A 26,508-nucleotide genomic window follows, 5' to 3' on the forward strand; every position below is an offset into this window, starting at 1 on the left:
TTTATAACTCGGAATGTCTTCGGCGGTAGCCACACTAGAACTCGAACTCGAACTGATCGATACGCACTGTGCATCCACTTATATAGCTGCAGTGCTTGCCTGTGGCGTAATGAGTGCCACGTCACAGTAGGACGTTGATTACGGTTACGTTAGCGTGGCGCGTTACGTCACCGCGTGACGTCGCCGCGGAGGGGAGTGGGAGGGAGCGCTTCGTTACCGCCACGCACCTGTGGCCTGAGTCGCCACGTTGCTGCTGGGTAGGGAGGGGGTCTCCGTTCCGCAACATGTTACAGTATTTTCTGCATTTGCATTCAAGATGACATTTCTGAAAATGAGGATTAAATAAAATACTAAGCTGTGATACAGATTTCATGTAGGGATTGGATTTTTGTTCATTAAATGTGGGTAAAAGACTAACATAAGAAACATTAATTTGGGGAAAATTATACACTACGTACATGTAGCTTTTGCTGTGACCACAATATATAAAGGAAATATATGGAATCTTATACTGAGATACCTTAAACTGGGATTCTACTTTAACACTATTTATCTTAACTAGATATATCATACAGTGTTTTGTTTTGAGTTTACTGTTCGTTAGTTTTGCCAATTTGAATTCAACAGTATGGAATTTATTGTCTAGCCAAGAAACTACTAGCATTTCAAGGACTCTGTAGAATTAGCTATTCAATTCTGACCCTTTGTTACTTTAAATTGGGAGGTCATTTCATTTAAAATACTATAATACATATTTCAGTATAAGTGTGGTGGAAGACACTTAATATGTATTATACTTTATTCTTATTTACGTTTAACAGAGAATATTGAACTACATTTTTCATACATTATCTGTTGACATTAGTTTTTCCACCAATAGTTTGTGGCATACAAGTGAAAGATGTAATAGCACTGACATTGCTAAATACTGTATGAATGGCATTTGCTTCCAAACAACTTTGGCACTGTTACACATTAGAGAAGTATGCCCATTACAGACACCAAAGACTTTTACAGCATCAAATATAAATCCTTACCATATTGGACATCTGTCTTTAATTCTGATACACTGGATATTGAAGATCTCCTTTTTCGTGAAGGTTCATTATTCTGCTTGCCATGTTGTACAGAATTTTTGATTGGTGAAGATCCATTATTCTGTTTGCTACGTTCTACACACTTTCTGATTAACTGTAGGTCATCTTGTATCACATGAGACAAAGGTACTGGTGTAACACCTGAAAGCCCACAAATTAAAAACCATCATTTTACTTTTCCAGTAATCCTAATTGCCATTATGTGTGCACCGGTGTAATGTGCAGGCACATGGGCACTATTCCAAATCAACGTTACCACATTTTTACATGTTCCCATGAATGACTATAAATCTTTCTAAGGGGCTGTGATGTATTGTGCTTAGTTTCTCAAAATGTCTGTCACATAGCATTCCAAACAGAACACGTAGCTTGGGAAACTGGGCGTGTTTGTCTTCAAGGTGAAATGCAGGGAGGCCACTCAATTGGACGTGTTAGAAAGGGCTATTTTAGACACCGGACCTTGTGACTGAGATTAACTTTTCTAACAGACTCAACTGCACATGTCCGATGAGTTTATTTAGGTCGATCAGTTGGTATCACATCAATTCTACTTAAAATCTAAAGGTGGGGGGGGGGGACATCACATGTATGCATGCATGCATGCGCACATATACAGAGAAGATTCTCATTGCATGGAGAAGTTACCTTCCACTTTCCTGACACCATTTTGTTGGAAGCCACCATCTGCCCATTTCAGTGCTTGTTTATTTGTCCACTTCCCTGACTCATGACCCAGATGTTTTGCATACACCTACAGAGCACATAACCATATCTATTATGGAAAGATCAAAAGCACACAGCAAATAATCCAAGTGCACAGGGTGGCTACATTTTCAACTTACCCTGGACTGTTGCTACAAAACAGTGAGACCATATAAAGACTATATGTGGATGTTATATATAGAGGAATGTCTATTGGATTTTAAGAAAAACCATATCAATTCTGAGATCTAACATCACCCTAGACAGCAAAAGCAATTGACAGAGTGTAGGTTCTGCTTAAATCTCTAGAACACTGAATGTATTAGTGACTGAAGTGCCAGGCAAGCAGTCACTTGGCTATAATTTAATTTCTAGAATAAACATTACAAATTTTATCTTTATTGTCATTTCCAGAAAGACTTGTCTGGTCTTCCCAAAACCCCAGTGCATTGAGAACAGTAAAATAACGCTCATAAAGGTAATTTTATTCATACAGATATGTCATATAATAAAGGCAGAGAGTGGAAGTGAGTATAACTTTATACATCAGAAATATGCACCAAATGTAGCTAAATGAGTAAATTTATAGACTAACGAAAATAAAAGGAATTTTAAATTTGAGATGCAGAATTTGAATCACTTGTTTACTCATTTTTATCTCTAATCCAAACCAAAATCATTCACAATCTCCTTTATTTTGAAATGTCATTAAAGCCACATTCTATTACATGTTTCAGCTTTACATGGCCATCTCCAGGAAATGGTTATCCAACAGAAACTGCTGCACTGCATCATTTCATATGTCAATGCATCCCATGCTATTGAACATCTTCCTTTACATTAAAATGTGTCTGAGAATAAACAACTTCACTCCACATTATTTTCACTTTCTGGCATCCATGTTGTACCCCCTACATTAGTTCTCATTAATTGGCCATGTCCCTTAATGGCATTTTAAAGTATAGGAAAGATTGTGAACGTTTTGGGATCGCATTAGAAATGGAAATGAGTGAACAATCAATGCAAAAGAATGGTGAAATATAATAGAATTTGAAGTTTGGTACTACATTCCCCCTCTACTACAGCTGGGCTACTGACATTTTGCATTAATTGAACATTAATTTAGCTCATATACATACCTGAGGTATGTGATTTCAAACTGCATTATTACTTATTTGGCACAACTTGCAATGTGAAAATTATCTAAAATGTACAGCTAAGGAAATTGTTCCATAAACTTATCAAATTTCTTACCTTTATAGCCTGTACTACTGCTGACTCATATATTTTACCTTTTCTGGTAGAGTCAAAGTATAGACTGTAACGATCCTTGAAGTGTTGCACCCATTTACTTTGTACCTGTAATAAACAAATTTACCAAAATATGCTCAACATTCAGTTGTTAGTAAATAGTTTAAAATTAATTTTAAATATTCATAGACTGCATTAGAATTTTCCCACTCAAGAACATTATAATCATCCAGCAGCAACTCTTACTAATCCTATATGGCAGGAAGACACAATGATTTTCATAGGGAAGTGGAGAGCAGACAACTTGATTTCTTTACAGTAAATGATAATACATAGCATCTTGTGCAGAAAAAGTTTAAGATTGACTCTGGCCTAGCGCAAGAGACATTGTAAAGTATTTGCAAATACCTTCATTGTGTGATACAAGTGGTTTCAACCAAAATAATCAGAATAAAAATTATAGTATTTACATGGATGAAACACAAAGAAACAAATATTGATTCTTAGAAGCCAACAAGCAAGCAAGATTTGAATGTAACAGGATCTTTGCCAACCTAAACACTGGTACAATGACAAAACAAACTATCAATTAGTTACTCTGATATGCATGCTTGTAATACAGCTGGCTACTGTTCAGGCGTAGAGGAAACCTGACAGCAGCATAGAGCAGATGGAATGTCTCTCCATGACTTCTGTGCCTTTCCCACTAGCGAGAGTGCAGTCGTGTCACTGATTCCCTCACATCAGTTTCTGTACATGCACACATTTATAACACTGTAAAAAGATAACATAAACTTACCATGCTTTATAACAAGTGGTGAAGGTGACCCCCTTCTACATGCAAAACATGCCTCACATCACATAAATTATGCAAAACTTTCTGAAGTTGGTCAATAGTAATTCAACCAATTACATGTGTTATTTAATTCTGCAAAGCTTTAGTGCTGCAAGGATTATTCTTGTAGACTTTTCCCTTTAGGTTTCCCCAAAGATAAAAATTGCAAAAACTGAGATCTGTGGATCTGGGAGGCCACAGTCCTCTGCTGATTATACTGTCTTCAAACACTTCCTGTATTGTGACCATGGCTGCATTAGCCCTATACGCTGTAGAGCTGTCTTGCTGAAAATACCCATATTGTCCTTTGGTGGTCAGCTGATTTAAGAACGGATTCAGTATATCATTAATGTAGCAGTCAGAATTCATGGTTTCGTGCAAAAATAAGGGGCCAATGATTTGCTGCGGACTTACAGCACAACACACCCCCACCTTTTCACTATGTAATGGCACTTGCTATATAGCGTGATGATTTTCATCGCTCCATATTCTTATATTTCGTGCACTGACATGGCCACTAACACAAAACCACGCTTCATCATTCATGAACAGAAGCTGTGGATCCACGATTCCATCGTGCACATTTTGCAGCAGCCAGCTGCAAAAACGAATTCTTGCTGCACAATCTGGTTGTTTCAGCTCATGTACAACTGTTATTTTATATGGGAGAAATTTGAAATTTTGTGGCTGTGAAAGCAGATCCTAGCGAAACACCAGTTTCCTGTGCTAAGCATCTTCACGATTTTCAAGGACGAATCTGTAGTCATGCCTCAATATCCTGAACCTTCAGTCAGCACAATCCTCTTCCATCGCTTCTTTATGTCACACACTGAAACTGTGGCCCGCCACTTTTTCACAAGTTTGGATATACACAACTTTGTGAGAACTGGCGAGTCAGGTTATTTATGATGAAACTTGTGGATACATATTCTGTAAGTTTCTTCTTGCAAAAGTTTTGACAATAAACACACATTGTTCAATAGTGAACTTCATTTCGGTATAAACATCGACACCTATCGACACCTCTAACACAGACTATTATGCAACTTACTGTAGTGAAAAGATCAGACCACCTGATGACACATGTTTATCAGTGCTAATGACTCATTCTGCTATCAGCAGTTACAGCAGAAATCTGTGAGAAATGTGTCCACTCTACGATGCTGCCAGATTTTCTCTATCACTGAACACATTACATTACACGCTACAGTAAGTTAGATGTGACCTTGCATAAAAATAACATGAAGTGAATACTGCTAGCTTCATTTCCATCACAAATACGAAAACTTATTCCAAAATTTCTCTCATGCTGTATCATTTAGGTGTGTGCATGCCAGAGATCGCAGTGGGACATACATGATACAAATTCAAATACCTTCAGTTAATTAGATCAAAATCATCTGTAGGAATAATATTAAAAACGAATTTTAGATTTTAAAAATGACCCTCACAAGTGAGCTTTAAAGGTTTTAAGCTGAGATTAAGAGTTACAGTACATTGGGTAGAATACATGCTTTGTGTTTAGAAGCTCCCTTGTTCCTGTCGTGAGACCAGCCACAATGGTTGAGGTTTTTCTTGGTTTATCAGTCCCTCTTGAAAAACTTCTGAATGGTATTATAAAACAAGTCTTTTGCATAAACCTTTTCTGATCTCTACTAATTAGTATCCTGAGATTTCTCATGCAATTCTACATAACCTTAATAACTAACATGGTCTCACTAAACTTTTGGTTATTCCTGAGAAGATATCTTGCTCACTGTACAAATACAATGCATCAAGCACAAAGACATTGTATTCTGCTTAGAGATTTGTTATTTACATGCTCAAGATCCAAAATATTGCATATCAGTACCTTTGTAACTGAACATTCTTTGTTTAATTCTTTCATTATGTTGCGCATTCATATGATAGATTAAATTATAAGGCATTATTTACATTACAAATTGGACTATAACTCAAACAAGCTTGTTTGTAATGCATTATTAGTGGTTTATGCAAAGGAGCAGAGGAGGTACAGTTTATACTGACTAGTGTTTAGAACTCTACTACTGGCTGAACAAAGATTGTCATTCATAGATGCTTCTGTGTGTTCAGAAGCCATGGATCCCTGGGACTTCTGTGGACACTTTTCATAATTTCTTCTGAGGGGAACTCCACTCGTCTCAACTTTCACTACCTCTGCCATGGACAAAACCATATTATGACTTTCACATTTTGTGCATCAGTAGAACTTCAATAAATTTCAAATTCAGTAAATCCTGTCTGATCAGCTACGCCTAGTATATCCATGAACTTATAACTAGCATTCTGAAGCCGCTCAGGGGATCGTGACACTCTGTGGGGCTGGCCGCTCTTCAGGATAGAATGATTAGTTTCACAATTGAAGAACATTATGTGAAATGAAAGATAGATTTTTACCATTTTGGTAAGTAAAGCTATCCCTGTAACAGGCCATGAAGGCCCATAGGGTTGTGAGACATTGAGGGTCCCACATTATCTAGATAATCGGCTCAAAGATGGCAGTAAGGTTGTCAGTCTTACGCGCCGGCCTCGCTTTACTCCCCAGGAAAATTATTTAATTAATTCCTAGTACTCATTTCTGTTAGAGACTGAGTCAACCCCAGGGCCATAGTGCAGCTGGAAGGATTAGGTCAACTGAAAAAATCCAATGACCTCATCGGGGTTTGAACCCGCGACCTTCTGGCTTGTAGCATACTGCATCAACCAACTACACTACCGCATGCCCCACAATTTTGGTAGTTATGGGAAACATTCAACATTCCTGGAATTAGTTACTGAAATAACATACAAAGAAACATTAAAAATGTATTCCTAACAATTTAGAGTTAAATAAAGCAATAAACACTTCACTGTGAGGTATTACAGTTAACACAAATGTTACCATATGTACTGATTTTAAAATTTATATATTATTTGTGTTCAAGTCATATTTAACAAAATTCAGATGACTAGTACCACCTCAGATCAACCGACCAAGCGACCGCCGCTTGTCGGCGAAATTTAGTGCCAACTATAGTTCGCTTGCATACTAAAATCATGGAGTTTTCTTTTTTTGTTTGGTACCACCTCAGAACCTAAACTGAATTCTTTGAAACTCCACGTGAAATTGTCATTCCATGCTGGACTTAAGTTAGGTGGAGTCATGAGTGTTTTGAATAATATGAATATTTACATACAGAACTGATTATTTAGTGCAACTCAAACTTTTTGTTAATATTTTATTGCAAGAGGACAACATCCTTGCTGGATGGAAAGTTATTTAAAACATTGTAGTAACTGTAATTGTTATACATTGTTGAAAGAACAAATTATGCCTGGAAATTAGAAATGTGGAGAAGTGATCATTGTCTGTTTCAAGTGGTGATCCCAGCATTTTCCTGGAGTAACTGGGTAATGCCATGAAAAATATTCCAGGGTAGCAATTGCTTGTACCAATATTCAAACCACCAGGTGCCACCTGAACACAAATCAGACACAGTGCCACCTTGCTAGACTAAGGTAATAATATAGGCAAAGAAAGAAGAAATATACATTTGACACCATTCAATATGTTTCACATGTAGCTACTCAATGTTTACCCACATCTTTTCAAAGAAGTTTTGAGAGTTAACTCAAAAGAAACCAATACTGTTTTCTCTTTGTGGAACAAAGCAAGCTTCTCTACACATTTCTGTGAAAATTTCCCAGTTGTAATTTTTCAGTTTATGCAGAATTACATGCAAAATTACCTTAGATACACGGCGATCTTCTAGCCAAAAGACCCACTTGTGGTCAGATGAGATATCTGGCATGCCACAGTCCTGCCCATCAACTGTTATGCCTGTCAGAGCAAAAATACGTTATTAGTAAGTTAGATGAGACCATTTAAATGTTAACTCAGCTTTTATTTCATCATTCATTGGTTCTCAATGAATATTCTTCTCCAAACAGTAACTTTTCTCATTAAAATTCATCAATGAAATCTTCGTAGAAAAAATTAAAATTACTGTCACATTCTCCAAATTGGTCAACTCTGCCCCTTTACTACATGCTCAATACAATACAAAATAGTATATAAAAATCTTCGTTACTGCACTTAAGATGCTAAAAGGGAACAAATAAAGAGTATTACATTGCTGTTACATTTCTTACATCTCTTGAGAGGTCACCAAGCAAGTTTGTGTAATGGTAACACTAGAGACTTGTTTGGGAGGTGCTCAGTTCAGTTCTCAGTCAGAACACCAACTATCCTGGGTGAGGATTTTCATGGTTTTCCACGATTATTTCAGACAAATTCAGGATTAGTAACTTGACTGAAACTTGATTGAGTTGCAACAACTTTCTTCTAGTTCATTACTCACTGCCGGTCACCCTTTCATTCAATGCTATATAATCACACACCTGGCCACCAGGGCTGCCCAGGAATTCTTCCCCATACAAGGGATCCTACTGGCCCATCAAATGGTTCTCCTGAGGTTGGTAACCTCTGTATTGCTGTCTTCTTCCACTTGTTCCTCATAGGAGCCATATTGATGTAACTAAAAAACAAAACAAACTGAAATGTAATTCTCATGGTTTAGCTCAGACACTAGAGTGATGTTAAAATAGGCTATTATCAGTTCTACGTCCCTTCAGATTCAGTATTCATAACCCACACCTTATATCATCTGCTGTGGTACATAATTAAGAAGTAATGGACCACATATAAAAGGCAGCCTAAGCATAGAGCTAAAAGTTAACAGTGAGAAGTCCAATGCACTTCATTTTTTGAACAATTTCCTGTAATGTCACAGCTTGTGATGTTTGAATATGTTTTGATCACATGTTTAAAGCGAACAATGAATTTCCAGATTTGATCATAGTGCTACAAATGACAATCACTTTGTTTTCCCTATCAAATAAGTTTTCAAAAACATAGAAACATGCTGATTTATTGACTAACTTCTAACTTCATGGAGCTGATCCCTTCTCAAGAAGCCACCAATTGTGCAGCTACTCAAGAACTTACTACAAGAGCCCTCCATTGGTCCCTCTTCTAAGCCAGATCAATCCAATCCGTACCACCTCATCCTAAGACCAATTTTAATATTATCTGCCCACCTATGTCTTGGTCTTCCTAGTGGTTTCTTTCCTTCTGGTTTTCCCACCAATATCGTGTATGCATTCCTCTTCTCTTCCCTTCGTGCTAATGCCCTGCCTATCTCATCCTTCTTGAATTGATCATTCTAATTATATTTGGCGAAGAGTACAACTTATGAAGCCCCTAAGTATGCAGTTTTCTCCAACCTCCTGTCACTTCATCCCTCTTCAGTCCAAATATTCTCCTCAGCACCCTGCTCTCAAACACTATTGGTCTATGTTCTTCCGTTAATGTCAGAGACCAAGTTTCACACCAATACAGAACCACAGGCAAAAAGTATAGTTTTGTTAAGTTCTAGCTTTTGCTTTTAGACAGCAGACAAGACAAAAGGATCTGGATGGAATGGTAGAAAACATTTCCCAAATTCAATCTCCTCTTAATTTGCTCCTGAATCAAGTTTTTACTTATGTCTCTTTTGCAGAAATTTTGATATTCTCTCTAATATTTTCTCAAACTTTAACATCAACCTCAGTGGAGACTGAAACAGAACCTCTCCATATTAACTCTGTTCGTTCACTCACTGCCAATCTCTCCCTAATTTCTGCACCACAGATAGTGGTCAATATCACAATCTGCTGCCTTGAACGACTGATCAGGCATCAGGTATACTTGAATGCTGTCTTCTATCAATCAAATATGGTCAATTTGTGCTTCTTTCCAGCAGATGTCCAAGTAAATTTGTGATTTTTACAGTGCAGGAACATTATCCTTTTGATAATAAGATTTCTGGATGATTTACTGACTAGTTTTTTTATTACTTTTAGATTTAATGGACACCTACAATTTTCCAGTGGTAAGATTTGGCCTGAGCCAAAGAAAACAGGCACATGAGATTCCCCTCCATGGTGTTCATAGTACACTGCCATGTATGTTATTATAGAAGGTATAGCCATCCAGAAGCATTGCAAAGAAGGGCCAACAACAAGCAACATGGATTGTGATAAATGACTATCTTGACTCCACCCACTGTTTCCCTAGCAGTCCATGCAGGACAGGACGCTGAGTTATCTGCCTCTGTCCACTATTCCCTCAGCAGTACACACTTGGACAGCTCAGTGAATATTCTGTGGGTACAAATACAAGTGATACTCATGATAGGAATGGAGTCTCCACAACAGTGGATACTAACTCCATACTGACACAGCTGACTGCACAAGAAGACTTCATTGTAAATTTGAATTTCATTTAATGCCCCTCAAACAAATGTTCTGGGTGAACAACTACTGCAGACTTGTGCACTGAATAAACAGTACTTTGTCTATATCATAATGGTTATTTTATCTATAGTATAAGACATGTGATATTTGGGATAACTGCCCATTTCAAGAAAATAAAATAAAAGGTCCATACTGTGCACTGAGGGCACGTGGTAGCGCAGTTGATAGAGGCACTATGTTACAAGCCTGAAGGTCGTCAGTTCGAGTCCCGATGAGGTGGATATTTCAATTTAGCTAATTCTTCCAGCCTCATTAGGTCCCTGGGGTCGACTCAGCCTCTAACAGAAATGACTACCAGGAATCTTCCTGGGTGGTAAAGGGCTGACAACCTTACTGCCATCTTTGAGCCAATTGCCTAGAATATAGGCAATTGGCTCAAAGATGGCAGTAAGGTTGTCAGCCCTAGGCCCTAGATAATGTGGGAACATCAACATCTCACAACCCTATGGGCATCCATGGCCTGTTACAGGGATAGCTTTACTTTTTTCTTTACCCTACTGTGCACCTGGCCAAGGTTTGTTTAAAGCCTCAACTGAGAACTGAAGATGTGTGATGTATATTTCACGGGAACTGATAACTACAAAATATTGGCATAGAACAAACTGAGAGGCAAATCAATGTACTCAAAGAAAGCCCTTGAACTCAAGAATCCAATGTAAATTACGGACTACTATGTAACTGCATCCAGTCTTCTGTAGTGGGAACCAGTCACATAAAGCTGGAACTAAGAAACATCATTATTCCACAGAACTACTTTTGTTACGTTGTCACCACTGTTAATGTCATCATTATTCTTAGTCGTTATTAAATTGATGGAAGTCTATGTACAATCAACTTAAAGAGACTTCAAAGTTACAACATGTAACTATATGTAGACATGAAACTACTTACAAAGATAGGGTAATGAGTATTCATACTATTCATTAAACTCCTCAGGCATTTCTAGTGTACATGCAAAAAAATGAGATGCACATAGAGATGAGTTAAGGTGTACAGTTCACAATATGACAATGGTTTGGTATACATCATTATTCACATTACATCCCATGAAGCACGGTATGCAGTTCCTTTAACGAGCTCCGAATATGACACAGATCTCTATAATCAGAACGAGTTTAGGAATTTGACTCATCTTAATATGAAGGTGAAACCAACAAATAAAAACGTAGGAACCACAACACAGTTCGTCTCAGGGGCACGCTTTTCTTCTTTCATGTATGTACTTTAATACCTTGTATATAACTGTCCTCTTGAAAGTAGGAATTTCATTCAGAATTCTGCCAGTTTCAGATATTCATTGAAGTAAAACCACACTTTTCTCCTAACGGCAGCTTTGACCAACTTCACCAGTCTTTTATTACGGTTTCCCTCTTCAGTTTCTTTTTGATGCCTGAACCAGACTGGTATATTTATGCTCCTTTAAAATTCTGAATGCACAATTTGTTGCCAATCTCAATGAAGATGATACTTTTTCTGCTGATATTGCTTCAAACAGTCTTATTCGTACACCCATCTTTAATTACAGTTATTCAACTTCAAGGAATTATTTCCTTCAGGCACATCTTTTTGCTGGATGTAGCCTACAATAATCTGATGGTTTCCAGACATGTTGAAGAAAAGAATATAATCACAGAAGAAGTTATTTGAACTGGTACATAATATGAAGCTTGTCTTCTATAACGCCACCGATATTTGATTTATGTCCGCTAAGTAAACATTTTAAATAGACGAAAATTATGACGGCGAAACATACCTATAGGAAAAAGGACCCGACAGAACCAGATGACAACATGCATAACGCTTGTTCGTTTTGAAAATACTGCCATTTTAAATTCCGCTGACCTTTGGCCTTTGGTATTTTCATGCTTGAGCGTTGAATATAAACCTCAGCCGCTACTACTGGTAAATATCAGTCACTGAAAAAACTGTTTTATGGCAAATAGAACCTCCCTTCTGACCAGTCACCAAATTCTCCAATGTTAACTCCATGGTGCATAGTTCTTGTGGACCTAATGGCCGCTCATTTAATCAAGAAATGTCCTTCCGTGTGTGGAGCCAGAAGGTTCATTATTGTGTTCACGAAAGCCCTAACCGGCCAAGTCGACCCGACCTCTCGACTTCAGGCGTCGTCAGCTGAAGTAGGCAACTCTGCCGGTAACTTTCGACTAAGGTCGAATTAACGGGGAAAAACACCTGCCATGCATCATACAAGCTGCAATGATTCCTTTTATACTTCACCAATTCACACTTTTTAACAATGAATTACTTAAGCCGCATAAGCAATGTCGCGTAATGTAATGTTCAATTTCTGGCTCGCGTCAATTTAATCAATACATGGGTATTAATTTATTACAATTTGTCCGAGTAGCCACACATGTACTGACTTATGAAAGAGATAAAAAAAAACAGGGAGATGACTTGTACCAGCACGAATGAGCCCTCCAAGAAGTGGTGCCAGACGCTAACACAAGTCCTTCATTGCCTATTGGCTAGATTCAAACAGTTCTTCGTATGTATGCATTCTTATTGGTTAAACCAAAAACCACGTTATCCTATGTAATGGAATTCCACATCAGGAAGCCATCAGCCTCATGATTTACACAGACCGCCTGGACCCCTCTGGACCAGAATTCCGGTGAGAGAAATTGCTTCATGCTCAGATTTCTGGCTCCACCCCCACAAAAGAAATCTAAGCTCCAAATCAAAATTTAAGCTAATGGCTTAAACATACATCTAATTCTAAACGGTTACGCCCTATATCTTTCTTCGTTAAATATTCATCACTGTTTAATCGAAAAAAAAATCTAAAATCAACATGGCCGGTGAAATGCGCTTCCGTGGAGAGCATGCTGCAGATATAATTGCACTTTCTAGTGTCTCATGCAAATACATATTTACTAGTAAACAGTATATTACACATTATCTGGCAACATAAATTCCTAAGATTTAAAGGCCTACGCAACATACCTCGTTCCTCAGATGACAGTTGGAACATAAAGGGGCCAGCTAGTCTTCCTCCAGACTTTTTCTCAGCAGACGCTCTTCTACACTCCTCCTACACCAGCCCTTCATTGGAGGAGCTCGGAAGCCTGACCACGCCCCCAAAAGCGGTGGCGAACACAGTAGTGAAAAGGAGTCGTGAGCCTCTAGCCGAAAAAAAAAAAAAATCTCAATGAAATCTACAGCTGTAGGATTTGAAGTTCTCACAGCGCCTCTAATGAAAAATTCGATCATCTAGGTCATAACTTCTAGGTCTCCAACTTCTGGGTCGAAAAATAAGTGAAGCAATAAACCAACGTATTCAGTATTCAGTATTAGAGGGGGTGAGTTTCCCCATGCACCCCGACTAGTAGTCAATTGTACGTCCCCCTTTAATTTCTACTGTCGCCATACCCTACCGGTACTAGCGCTCGCTATCTCCCCTTTCTGCCAGCGAGGTCGGCCCTCTACTAGCAGTGGTACCCGATAACTTCCCCATCTACCGGAGGCATTTGAAACTACTTGGGCGGGAAACTTTTTGCCTAATTTTGCTCAGAGATCTCCTAGAACATGAGGATCTTTTACGTGCCGTAAATCTACAACACGCGACCCACGGCTTAAAGTCCCTCCCGGAGGACTTGTTCCCTGAATTTTTCCGCCCTTAAAAATTCCACGACCTCCGCCGGGTTTGAACCCGCGTACCTTGAGTCATGAGGTGGGAACGTTATCCCTAGACTACGGAGGCCGCTTCCTTTTTCCTTGGTACTACAGCCCCCGTGGGCCTAGGCCTACCTCCATGAACTACGTTCACTTCGGTTTTTCTAGATCTTACACATACGGTAGGACTCCTTGGGCGAGTGATCAGCTCGTCGCAAGGCCTCTACCTGTAGACAAACACAGAAAAACGCACACAAACATCCATGCCCTGAGTGGGATTCGAACCCACGATCTCGGCCTCCGAGCGAGCGAAGACAGTGCATGCCTTAGACCTATGACTTTCAACTGACTACACGGCATTATGCACGTTGGTGTGTATTACAAAACTATACAGCATCACCTTGCTTGCTGGCTGCTTCATGCTGGTTTCTCGACTGGCATACTCTTTAGCCCTGAAAATGTAGGTGACATGTTCCTGCGAAAAGTTGCTTAACTTTCAACGGACTTCATGGCTCTATATCCCAGATGACAGAATCCTGTATAAAAACCGGGGAAACCCCCTAACGAACTCACCTCCTATCGACCAATTAGCCTATTACCCATCCTATCCAAAGTCTATGAGAAACTTCTCCTAAGTCGCCTCCTTCCAATAGTCGAAACAAACAGCTTGCTACCTAACCACCAGTTCGGATTCCGCCAACGGCACTCCACGATTCACCAAACACACCGTTTAGTTCACAGAATCAACGAAGCACTGGAAGCCAAGGAATTCTGCTCTGCGGCTTTTCTCGACATCTCGCAAGCCTTTGATAAAGTATGGCACCCAGGACTTCTTTATAAGCTCCGACAGTCCCTTCCACTCAACTACTATCTCACCCTCAAATCCTATTTACACAACAGATTCTTCCAAGTCAAAATAAAAGAATCTTATACTAACCTCCACCCCATCAATGCAGGAGTGCCCCAAGGGAGTGTACTTGGCCCACTGCTCTACCTCCTTTTCACCGCCGACCTACCAACATCCCATGACTCCATCACTGCCACCTTCGCAGATGACACTGCGATCCTAGCGTCAGACCCCAATCCAACTGTAGCCTCACAAAAACTGCAAAACAACCTACAAGCAATCCATGAGTGGCTAACCAAATGGCGCCTAAAAGTCAACAGCATGAAGTCAACACACGTCACATTCACCACCCGAAGTCAAACATGTCCCAAGGTCAATATCAACAATGAGGATCTCCCACAATCAGATGATGTCAAGTACCTCGGTCTACATCTGGACAGACGCCTCACTTGGCACAAGCATATCTTTACCAAAAGAAAACAACTTGGCCTCACACTTTCCAAAATGTACTGGCTTATAGGCCGAAAGTCCAGTCTCTCAATACACAACAAACTTCTGGCATACAAGGTCATCCTCAAGCCCATCTGGACCTACGGATTACAACTCTGGGGGACAGCATCCAACTCCAACATAGAAATACTGGAACGCTTCCAGTCAAAAGTACTGCGCCTAATAACCAACGCGCCATGGTACGTCCCAAATTCGATCATCAGGCGTGATCTTCAAATCAACACAATCAAGGAAGAGATCAGCCAATGGAGCTCCCAATATAGAGCTCGACTACATACACACCCCAACGAACTTGCAGCTCAACTACTACAACCACCAGACCTAAGGCGCCTCAAACGACACCAGCCAATCGATCTGATCACCAGATTCAAAATATAATCTTAGTTAGTAGTTTAGTTTTAAGTGTAGCTTAAGTTCCTCCCCTTCTCCCACCAGGCCCCAACCCAACTAATGAGCTCCCCTCCACACGTCATTTCACACAACTCACAACAATTTGCTAAATGTATTCATACAGATTGCAAATAAATGGGGAACTCAAAAAAAAAAATCCTGTGTACAGAGTCACATACCAGAAGACCATAACCTTAAAATGATACTGCTTACACAGATCAGTTATTTATTTTGCCTGTGCATAATGTTGAAACTATTAAAGGCAATGCCCGACTGTTGATGTGTCATGTTTTAGTCTTTAGAAGAATTCAACGTCAGATTGTACTCGTACAGTTAAACGCACTTTACCCTTCATCATATGAAAATAAACCCAAAAGGTAATACTAAAGCAACACCAAGAAAGAGCCTTAGAATGAGGGGAACTAGTAACACATATACGAAGATTAGCCTTCTTGTATGTCACGCCATGTGGTTTGTCACTACGCGGTATCAGATCCCAGAAGAAATTCTTGTCAACCCGGCCATCAGTATACCATGGTCCCTATCCTGAGCCAGATCAATCCAATCCATACCATCCCATCCTATCTAAGATCCATTTTAACATTGTCCACCAACCTACGCCTTGGTCTTCCCAGTGGTCTCTTTCCATCTGGCTTTCCCACCAATATCCTATATGCATTCCTCTTCTCCTCCATTCGTGCTACATGCCCTGCCCATCTCATCCTCCTTGACTTGATCATTCTAATTATACTTGGAGAATACAAGTTATGAATAGAGGCCTAAATTACAACATATTATATTTTAGTAGTATTATGACCGCGCCATAGCTCAAGCGGTTAGTCGCTGGCTTCCAACCGCGGCGGCCCAGGTTCGATCCCGGGTCTGGTCAAGTGGGATTTGTGGTGGACACAGTGGCGCTGGGGCGGGTTTTCTCAGAGTACCTCGGTTTCCGCTGCCAATCGTCATTCCACCAAATTCTCCATCATCATAATCACCCGGGGCAGGTACAATAGGCCACTCAGTGGCCGCCCTGCCGAGTGGACTCAGCTGGGCTCCACCCCCCTAAGCGAATTTTTGTTATAGTGTTACGCATATTCATTGCACTGTACTTTGGCGTGATCATACTTCAATGACATTACTTCCATTATTAATAGTATTATTGCATTCCAGCGTCATATAGTGTGTGAACTATTTGTAATAGGTTCCGTCAACACAATTACTGTATCAATGGAACAGATTTATATTGTAGCTTTTTTTACTTTTCAACAAGTTTCAGCAATTTATCTCTATCATCAGGTAAGTGACCTGGCCTTCCCTCCAAAACTGCAAACATTGTCTAAAGTAGGGGAATAACAGTAGAGAAAGTAGAGTGTTAACGTAAAGTGTTTACCTGATGATGGCCATAAGTAGCCGAGATATGTTGCAAAGTAAAAAACAGTATATAAATTTATTAAATTTATGCAGGAATTGCGTCGACGAAACCAATAATAAATGTTAGTTCCACTTAAGTTCACCCGTATTGCAAGGAAACTTAATTCTTCTGGAAACCTAAAAACAGACAATAAACCAAAATGGCGCTAACGCGTACGTTTAAAGCAAAATCAAGTGTTCTAGCAATGTCATTCATAGTACAAAGTAGCTGTTTGCAGTACAGTTATTTTGTGTGCACGGTTCTGTAAGCCTTGATTTTGTATATGAATTGTTGGTTACGAAACTCCAATGAAACTGATATGATGCCAAGTTTTAAATTTATTTATTAGGCTTTGATAGTCACCCTGTTGTTTTGGTTTCTACGTGAAACAGTGTTTCTGAAATTGTTCCTACTTCTATCTTCAGGTGAAGAGGATTATGATGAATTCCTAGTCGGTCGGTATTCTCTTACTAAGGAGCAGGGTTGCAAATGGGGATAGCTGGGTGACGAGATTAATATACTCGTATGTATATGTGGGGGGGGGGCATATTTTGTACGTTTTTAAGGCTCTCGGCGGCTTCACGTTTCCAGCTGATGCTAGAGTTGGTTCGTCCTCTTGGACTAATATTTTATACTTGTATCTGCAGTTCTTTGGTATCTTTACTGAATTTTCTAAATATAGTACAATAGAAATGTATTATAAAATGAATTCGCTACTTCGGTGAATTGTTCATTGCTATAATAATATGCAAAATATGGCAACTGTGATAAAAGATTTGAAATGAAAAAGAAAAGTCATCTATCCTGTTAACATTTTGTTTAATAAAATATCAAGTTCTTCAGCTACGTCACAGTCTGAAATATTGTTTCTACTTTTTTATAGTATTGTATGAAATCAATTAATTCTCCAAGAAATTAAACCAAACAATCGGAACTGGATCATTAAAAACGCCGGTAATGAGACACGTGATACTGTGTAGTAACTAGGGCGGAGTGTACTGCGCATGCGAATTATGAACATGTACCTGTCACCCAAGTGTCACCTACGAAATACGTAAGATGCAGTTTTGGTGCAGCTTGTAATTAAAAAGGTCGGTGTTGGAAGAAACGGGACAACTTAGCGTACAATTTAATCTTTGCTGGGGCCACGAGCAACCTCGCTCAAAAACCGGACTAGATCTACTTTTAGAAGCTGCATATCTGCTCACCGTTGGGGAGACTCAGGTATATGCCACCTCCATAGTTACAGAACTTCCTCTGTAGAAACTATTTGCAGTGTTCCAAAACGAGACAGACAACAGATACACTATAGCTGAAGCGGCACCACCTGTGATAATCAACCTCAGGTTTTGCAACTGATGCCTGAACGTCTATGCAGTTCTTGAAACCAATTTCCACCCCATTTCACGATATGTGAATGCCTGTACACATAGACCCGAAATGGAAAGGATTTTTCACATTTGCTCCACTCGAAGTCAGATATGGGTTCCATTTCCAAAAAGTTGTGGTTTTATACAACAGAGAACAGGACGATAGGCGAGTTTTAAATAAACAGCTTTAACAGTGTGACGCCCTAAACATCATTAACTGAGGTGGATTACGTTTCGTTTCGTAGGGCCCGTAATTAATTCAGATGAGTAGTCACGTGTACGGGGGTATCCGCGTGACTTAATAAGCTGGGTCTGATATTGGATGATTGAATTTATTGACACCTTATACATTCAACTCGGGACTACAGGTAATACAGCGCTATTGCTGAGCTACACAGTTTACGTGTACAGTTCATCGTCACACACGCACTAGGATTCAGTATTCGCCAGTCGTATCCTGGCAACGGATTTCATAACAGTCTCACTGTTATTTCAAATCAAACATGAAGTTTTCTTTGCACAGTCTAATTCTTATCTTGTCATTTCTTCTCAGTCACCTTCGACTGTCATCTCCAGAACTCGATCCAATTCTTGACAACTCACTCAAATGTCAAGTCTAGTCAAAGTCACACTGCGACTGACGATCAGTCAGTCAGTCAGTCAGTAAGTCTTGGTGTCGAGCCCCATCTGGGGCTCATGACCACATATTATTACTGTTTAACAGTTACAGTCTTGTTTTTGTGGGGCGCCCTCTCTGACGAGAGGACGGGTCTGTCTTTTGTATATGCTGCTGGTCCTTGCCAGTGCAGTTTTTCTCGGGTCAGAGTTCATTGGGATTCGCGACTATATTTTACTGCCTCAGATTTGAGACTTCCCTTTTCGTCGCCTCCTATGACTCGCAGGGTCACGATGGAAGTATTCCACCCCGCCTCCACACAGGTCTCAAACAAAGTCAAAGTCGCATTGCAACTGACGCTCAGTCAGTCAGCACGTCTTGGTGTCGAGCCCTATCTGAGGCCCATGACCAAATATTTATTACTCTTTGACAGTCACGGTCTTATTTTTGTGGGGCGCCTTCTCTGACAAGAGGAAAGGTCTGGCTTTTGTACATCCTGCTGGCTCTTGCCAGCGCAGTCTTTCTTGGGGTCCGAGTCCTTTTGGACTCGCGACCATATTCTACTGTTTCAGATTTTAGACTACCCTTTTCGTCGCCTCCTGTGACTCGCAGGATCACGCTGGAGGTATTCGAGGCAACCTACACACGGGTTTCACTCAAACGAAGTCGAAGTCACATTGCGACTGACTGTCAGTCAGTCAGTAAGTCTTGGTGTCGAGCCCCAGCTACTGTTTAACATTTACGGTCTTGCTTTTGTGGGGCGCCCTCTCTGACGAGAGGACGGGTCTGTCTTCTATATATGCTGCTGGCCCTTGCCAGCGCAGTCTTTCTTGGGTCCGAGTCCCTTGAGACTCGCGACCATATTTTACTGTCTCAGATTTGAGACTTCCCTTTTCGTCGCCTCCTACGACTCGCAGGGTCACGGTGGAGGTATTCGACCCCGCCTCCACACGGGTTTTTCTTTCACTCAAACGACTTTTTTNTCCTCCATTCGTGCTACATGCCCTGCCCATCTCATCCTCCTTGACTTGATCATTCTAATTATACTTGGAGAATACAAGTTATGAATAGAGGCCTAAATTACAACATATTATATTTTAGTAGTATTATGACCGCGCCATAGCTCAAGCGGTTAGTCGCTGGCTTCCAACCGCGGCGGCCCAGGTTCGATCCCGGGTCTGGTCAAGTGGGATTTGTGGTGGACACAGTGGCGCTGGGGCGGGTTTTCTCAGAGTACCTCGGTTTCCGCTGCCAATCGTCATTCCACCAAATTCTCCATCATCATAATCACCCGGGGCAGGTACAATAGGCCACTCAGTGGCCGCCCTGCCGAGTGGACTCAGCTGGGCTCCACCCCCCTAAGCGAATTTTTGTTATAGTGTTACGCATATTCATTGCACTGTACTTTGGCGTGATCATACTTCAATGACATTACTTCCATTATTAATAGTATTATTGCATTCCAGCGTCATATAGTGTGTGAACTATTTGTAATAGGTTCCGTCAACACAATTACTGTATCAATGGAACAGATTTATATTGTAGCTTTTTTTACTTTTCAACAAGTTTCAGCAATTTATCTCTATCATCAGGTAAGTGACCTGGCCTTCCCTCCAAAACTGCAAACATTGTCTAAAGTAGGGGAATAACAGTAGAGAAAGTAGAGTGTTAACGTAAAGTGTTTACCTGATGATGGCCATAAGTAGCCGAGATATGTTGCAAAGTAAAAAACAGTATATAAATTTATTAAATTTATGCAGGAATTGCGTCGACGAAACCAATAATAAATGTTAGTTCCACTTAAGTTCACCCGTATTGCAAGGAAACTTAATTCTTCTGGAAACCTAAAAACAGACAATAAACCAAAATGGCGCTAACGCGTACGTTTAAAGCAAAATCAAGTGTTCTAGCAATGTCATTCATAGTACAAAGTAGCTGTTTGCAGTACAGTTATTTTGTGTGCACGGTTCTGTAAGCCTTGATTTTGTATATGAATTGTTGGTTACGAAACTCCAATGAAACTGATATGATGCCAAGTTTTAAATTTATTTATTAGGCTTTGATAGTCACCCTGTTGTTTTGGTTTCTACGTGAAACAGTGTTTCTGAAATTGTTCCTACTTCTATCTTCAGGTGAAGAGGATTATGATGAATTCCTAGTCGGTCGGTATTCTCTTACTAAGGAGCAGGGTTGCAAATGGGGATAGCTGGGTGACGAGATTAATATACTCGTATGTATATGTGGGGGGGGGACATATTTTGTACGTTTTTAAGGCTCTCGGCGGCTTCACGTTTCCAGCTGATGCTAGAGTTGGTTCGTCCTCTTGGACTAATATTTTATACTTGTATCTGCAGTTCTTTGGTATCTTTACTGAATTTTCTAAATATAGTACAATAGAAATGTATTATAAAATGAATTCGCTACTTCGGTGAATTGTTCATTGCTATAATAATATGCAAAATATGGCAACTGTGATAAAAGATTTGAAATGAAAAAGAAAAGTCATCTATCCTGTTAACATTTTGTTTAATAAAATATCAAGTTCTTCAGCTACGTCACAGTCTGAAATATTGTTTCTACTTTTTTATAGTATTGTATGAAATCAATTAATTCTCCAAGAAATTAAACCAAACAATCGGAACTGGATCATTAAAAACGCCGGTAATGAGACACGTGATACTGTGTAGTAACTAGGGCGGAGTGTACTGCGCATGCGAATTATGAACATGTACCTGTCACCCAAGTGTCACCTACGAAATACGTAAGATGCAGTTTTGGTGCAGCTTGTAATTAAAAAGGTCGGTGTTGGAAGAAACGGGACAACTTAGCGTACAATTTAATCTTTGCTGGGGCCACGAGCAACCTCGCTCAAAAACCGGACTAGATCTACTTTTAGAAGCTGCATATCTGCTCACCGTTGGGGAGACTCAGGTATATGCCACCTCCATAGTTACAGAACTTCCTCTGTAGAAACTATTTGCAGTGTTCCAAAACGAGACAGACAACAGATACACTATAGCTGAAGCGGCACCACCTGTGATAATCAACCTCAGGTTTTTCAACTGATGCCTGAACGTCTATGCAGTTCTTGAAACCAATTTCCACCCCATTTCACGATATGTGAATGCCTGTACACATAGACCCGAAATGGAAAGGATTTTTCACATTTGCTCCACTCGAAGTCAGATATGGGTTCCATTTCCAAAAAGTTGTGGTTTTATACAACAGAGAACAGGACGATAGGCGAGTTTTAAATAAACAGCTTTAACAGTGTGACGCCCTAAACATCATTAACTGAGGTGGATTACGTTTCGTTTCGTAGGGCCCGTAATTAATTCAGATGAGTAGTCACGTGTACGGGGGTATCCGCGTGACTTAATAAGCTGGGTCTGATATTGGATGATTGAATTTATTGACACCTTATACATTCAACTCGGGACTACAGGTAATACAGCGCTATTGCTGAGCTACACAGTTTACGTGTACAGTTCATCGTCACACACGCACTAGGATTCAGTATTCGCCAGTCGTATCCTGGCAACGGATTTCATAACAGTCTCACTGTTATTTCAAATCAAACATGAAGTTTTCTTTGCACAGTCTAATTCTTATCTTGTCATTTCTTCTCAGTCACCTTCGACTGTCATCTCCAGAACTCGATCCAATTCTTGACAACTCACTCAAATGTCAAGTCTAGTCAAAGTCACACTGCGACTGACGATCAGTCAGTCAGTCAGTCAGTAAGTCTTGGTGTCGAGCCCCATCTGGGGCTCATGACCACATATTATTACTGTTTAACAGTTACAGTCTTGTTTTTGTGGGGCGCCCTCTCTGACGAGAGGACGGGTCTGTCTTTTGTATATGCTGCTGGTCCTTGCCAGTGCAGTTTTTCTCGGGTCAGAGTTCATTGGGATTCGCGACTATATTTTACTGCCTCAGATTTGAGACTTCCCTTTTCGTCGCCTCCTATGACTCGCAGGGTCACGATGGAAGTATTCCACCCCGCCTCCACACAGGTCTCAAACAAAGTCAAAGTCGCATTGCAACTGACGCTCAGTCAGTCAGCACGTCTTGGTGTCGAGCCCTATCTGAGGCCCATGACCAAATATTTATTACTCTTTGACAGTCACGGTCTTATTTTTGTGGGGCGCCTTCTCTGACAAGAGGAAAGGTCTGGCTTTTGTACATCCTGCTGGCTCTTGCCAGCGCAGTCTTTCTTGGGGTCCGAGTCCTTTTGGACTCGCGACCATATTCTACTGTTTCAGATTTTAGACTACCCTTTTCGTCGCCTCCTGTGACTCGCAGGATCACGCTGGAGGTATTCGAGGCAACCTACACACGGGTTTCACTCAAACGAAGTCGAAGTCACATTGCGACTGACTGTCAGTCAGTCAGTAAGTCTTGGTGTCGAGCCCCAGCTACTGTTTAACATTTACGGTCTTGCTTTTGTGGGGCGCCCTCTCTGACGAGAGGACGGGTCTGTCTTCTATATATGCTGCTGGCCCTTGCCAGCGCAGTCTTTCTTGGGTCCGAGTCCCTTGAGACTCGCGACCATATTTTACTGTCTCAGATTTGAGACTTCCCTTTTCGTCGCCTCCTACGACTCGCAGGGTCACGGTGGAGGTATTCGACACCGCCTCCACACGGGTTTTTCTTTCACTCAAACGACTTTTTTGTCCCTTTATAACCTCCAGGCACGGACCATGCAGAAAACACAGCCTCTCTATTCTTGAGAAGGCTTGTTTACTGCTCGTTGCCTAGCAGTGGGCATTCTATTGTTGCGCGAGTACGCTTCCGTGGGAATGTTTACAGAGTCGTTGAGTAGCAATGGGTCTATACATCACAATACATACCCTCACATTATATTTCTTCAAGAGTCTACGCTTATCGTTTACTATTTAGATTGTGTCCTTTGAAGAGATGCAATACTCTTTCCAAATTGACAATTTTATTAAATTAAGTAATATTTGTCTTTTTATACAATTATTTAATTGAAGAGTTCTATCTCTGGGATATAAGGCCGTGTAGCCCGTTGCTATCAATGTACTCCACGCTGGTTTCTCGCTTGGCTTATTCTTCGACCCGGAAGATGGAGGCGACGCGTTAGTCTGAAATGTCGGTTGACTTTCAAAGGGTTTGACGGCGTTATACAGATAGAGAACTCTTCACAACCACTGTTTTGAGTACCTCAAATCCTACATAATTATTGAACTCCTTCAACATATTTATAACAGGTCCCGGCGACACAATCCCTGTACAAATTGAATGAACTTATCCTGCTTTCACTTTACATGTTTCGGCCACTCATGGCCATCATCATGTAAGTCATTTTACGTTAACACTCTACTCTCACTGTTATTGTTCCCCAATATTGGCCAATGTTTACAATTTATGGGGAAGATCACATACGTCACATATAGTATTAATGCCAGCTGCAGTTCAAATGCAAGCTTTAGATTAGGTCAAAATTAATTTTAATTTTAAATTAAGTTTAAACAAAATTAAAAAGAATAAAACTGATAAATTATTGTTGTTATTATTATTACAATTTCTCTTGTAGTTTTTGGTCACTCATAAGCGATCTGTATTTCATATCACGATATAATTTTACATATTAAGGTAAGGGAAAAAGGTAAAGCTGTAGCTGTAACAGGCCGTGGAGGCCCATAGGGTTGTGAGACATCGAGGTTCCCACATTATCTAGATAACCGGCTCACAGATGACGTCAAGGTTGTCAGCATTACGCGCCTGCCTCTCTTTTCATGGTACTTGCGTCTAATTTCGTTTTATATATATATATACTAAGTGTTATTTAGAATCAGTGAGAAGAGGAATATCCTACACAAAATAAGAAAACGGAAGGCTAATTGGATTGGTCATATCTTACGCAGTAACTACCTTCTAAAAGAAATTATTGAAGGAAAGATAGAGGGGCGGATAGAAGTGACCAGAAGACAGGAAGAAGACGTAAACAGAGGATGGATGACCTTGGGGACAGAAGAAGATATTCTCGTTTGAAGGAGAAAGCTCTAGATCGCATTAAGTGGAGGAACTGTTTTTGAAGACAGTGGACCTGACGTCTGACAGATTACTGATGAATGAATATATATATATACACTAGTATATACACATACACACACTATTCAGGTGGGTGCCTATTAGCTTAATTGTAGCATTATGATATACAATTATATTCAGGTGTTGTTGATCTTTCATTATGGTTGGGCATGTGTTATTCTTACTCCTGTTGATTTTCCTTGCAGGACAGCTGTCATTTGTTTCTTTCTCACTGTTTAATGAGCTGTAAGCAAATGTTTTGATGTGAAAAGCTTTGTGCAGTTTGTCATCATGATCAATTGTAAGGTTTATTCTGAAGTTCATAATAGCAGAGAGAAATCTGTGGCTTTCAAATGAATTACCAAGATAAAATATGGATTAATAAATTTGTATCTCAATATTGATTACATGGAAGAGCATATTTTTTTTACGTATATCCAGAGGTATATAAGATAGCGACAACTACTGTTCTAGCAGTTAGCTAAATCATCAGTGTGATAAAACATCACTTATCAAAAACCTGACAACATGTAAAAAACAGGAGATGCAATGTGCAATAGAGACTGTATGTTGCATACATAGATGACCTAAAGAAATACAATTTTACTGTAGAACTTCCATGAAATACTGTTCATAATATTTTATAATTTGTAATTGTGAACCACATTTTATGATCTACAAGTGTAAAGCTAATTTCCTGTTACTGTCATGTCTCTTATAATTTCCCCAAGGGCAGAAACATGAAAGGGAATCCATATCATTTAATCTATTCTATAAAATAAATTATTATGGATGGCTTCTTATTCCAGTAATTACTAAAAGACCAAGGGTGAAGTTGTCACATACTAAAATATATAATAAACTTCCCTTCAAATTAATAAATTCAGTTTCATTATGATAACTTCAAGTGTGATTAGAATTTCCTTTGATTTTAGATTAACACAAAAGTGTTCTACATAAGCATTTTGCTGATCTGGGGATCCCTCATGCCTTTCAAGATCAAAAGGGCTCCCCAGCCAAATCTGGGAAATGCTGGGATCAAGGATTTGCACATGCATGTATGCATGCACGCATGAGCATGCAAATATACGCTCAAATTTTAATCTTACCAGATTATACAATAATTATATTCTGTTTAATATATAAATATTTCTATGTCAATGTGTTTTTTCTAACTTCTTTGTTTCTAATTGCTTCATATATGCTAGGAAGCATGTCCACATCATGCTACAGAATCCAACGAAAATAACACGATTCTGCTCTGGTATAATGGCAAAATTGACAGTCTGGATAACTGGCCATACACAGACACCAACCTGCAAGGAAATCATTCTGATAAGTAACAGGGCTGTCTGAGCATTAATATTATCTTTCTAGTTTATTTAACCCTTCCAGTGTTATAATTTAACAGAAAAGATGTCTGCACTGT

At 39.8% G+C, this 26,508-nt stretch overlaps 2 protein-coding genes across 12 annotated transcripts in view; both read right to left on the minus strand.

The window, feature by feature from the left end:
- Positions 1–13,292, minus strand: part of LOC111863707 (DNA (cytosine-5)-methyltransferase 3A) — a 52,351-nt gene extending 39,059 nt beyond the window's left edge. For 2 of the 6 annotated variants that reach the window (XM_033751167.1, XM_033751170.1), the window contains exons 1-6: positions 11,474–11,740; positions 8,287–8,423; positions 7,635–7,726; positions 3,054–3,158; positions 1,743–1,848; positions 1,038–1,238 (exon numbers count right to left, since the gene is read on the minus strand). In XM_033751167.1, coding sequence (XP_033607058.1) covers positions 1,038–1,238; positions 1,743–1,848; positions 3,054–3,158; positions 7,635–7,726; positions 8,287–8,423; positions 11,474–11,511 — 679 coding nt within the window. In that variant the 5' untranslated portion in view covers positions 11,512–11,740. Of the gene's footprint in view, positions 1–1,037; positions 1,239–1,742; positions 1,849–3,053; positions 3,159–7,634; positions 7,727–8,286; positions 8,424–11,473; positions 11,741–13,209 lie in introns of those variants that run through there. The other 4 variants (XM_033751169.1, XM_023850247.2, XM_033751166.1 and 1 more) reach the window with 4 other exon arrangements.
- A 19-nt stretch (positions 13,293–13,311) lies between these two features.
- Positions 13,312–26,508, minus strand: part of LOC111863709 (mpv17-like protein) — a 37,050-nt gene continuing 23,853 nt past the window's right edge. For 4 of the 6 annotated variants that reach the window (XM_023850254.2, XM_033751171.1, XM_023850252.2 and 1 more), the window contains one exon: positions 25,096–26,395. In XM_023850254.2, coding sequence (XP_023706022.1) covers positions 26,237–26,395 — 159 coding nt within the window. In that variant the 3' untranslated portion in view covers positions 25,096–26,236. Of the gene's footprint in view, positions 13,389–25,095; positions 26,396–26,508 lie in introns of those variants that run through there. The other 2 variants (XM_023850253.2, XM_033751172.1) reach the window with 2 other exon arrangements.

The sequence above is a fragment of the Cryptotermes secundus genome, unplaced genomic scaffold (genome assembly GCF_002891405.2).
Source record: "Cryptotermes secundus unplaced genomic scaffold, Csec_1.0 scaffold429, whole genome shotgun sequence".
In the NCBI taxonomy this organism is placed as follows: domain Eukaryota; kingdom Metazoa; phylum Arthropoda; class Insecta; order Blattodea; family Kalotermitidae; genus Cryptotermes; species Cryptotermes secundus.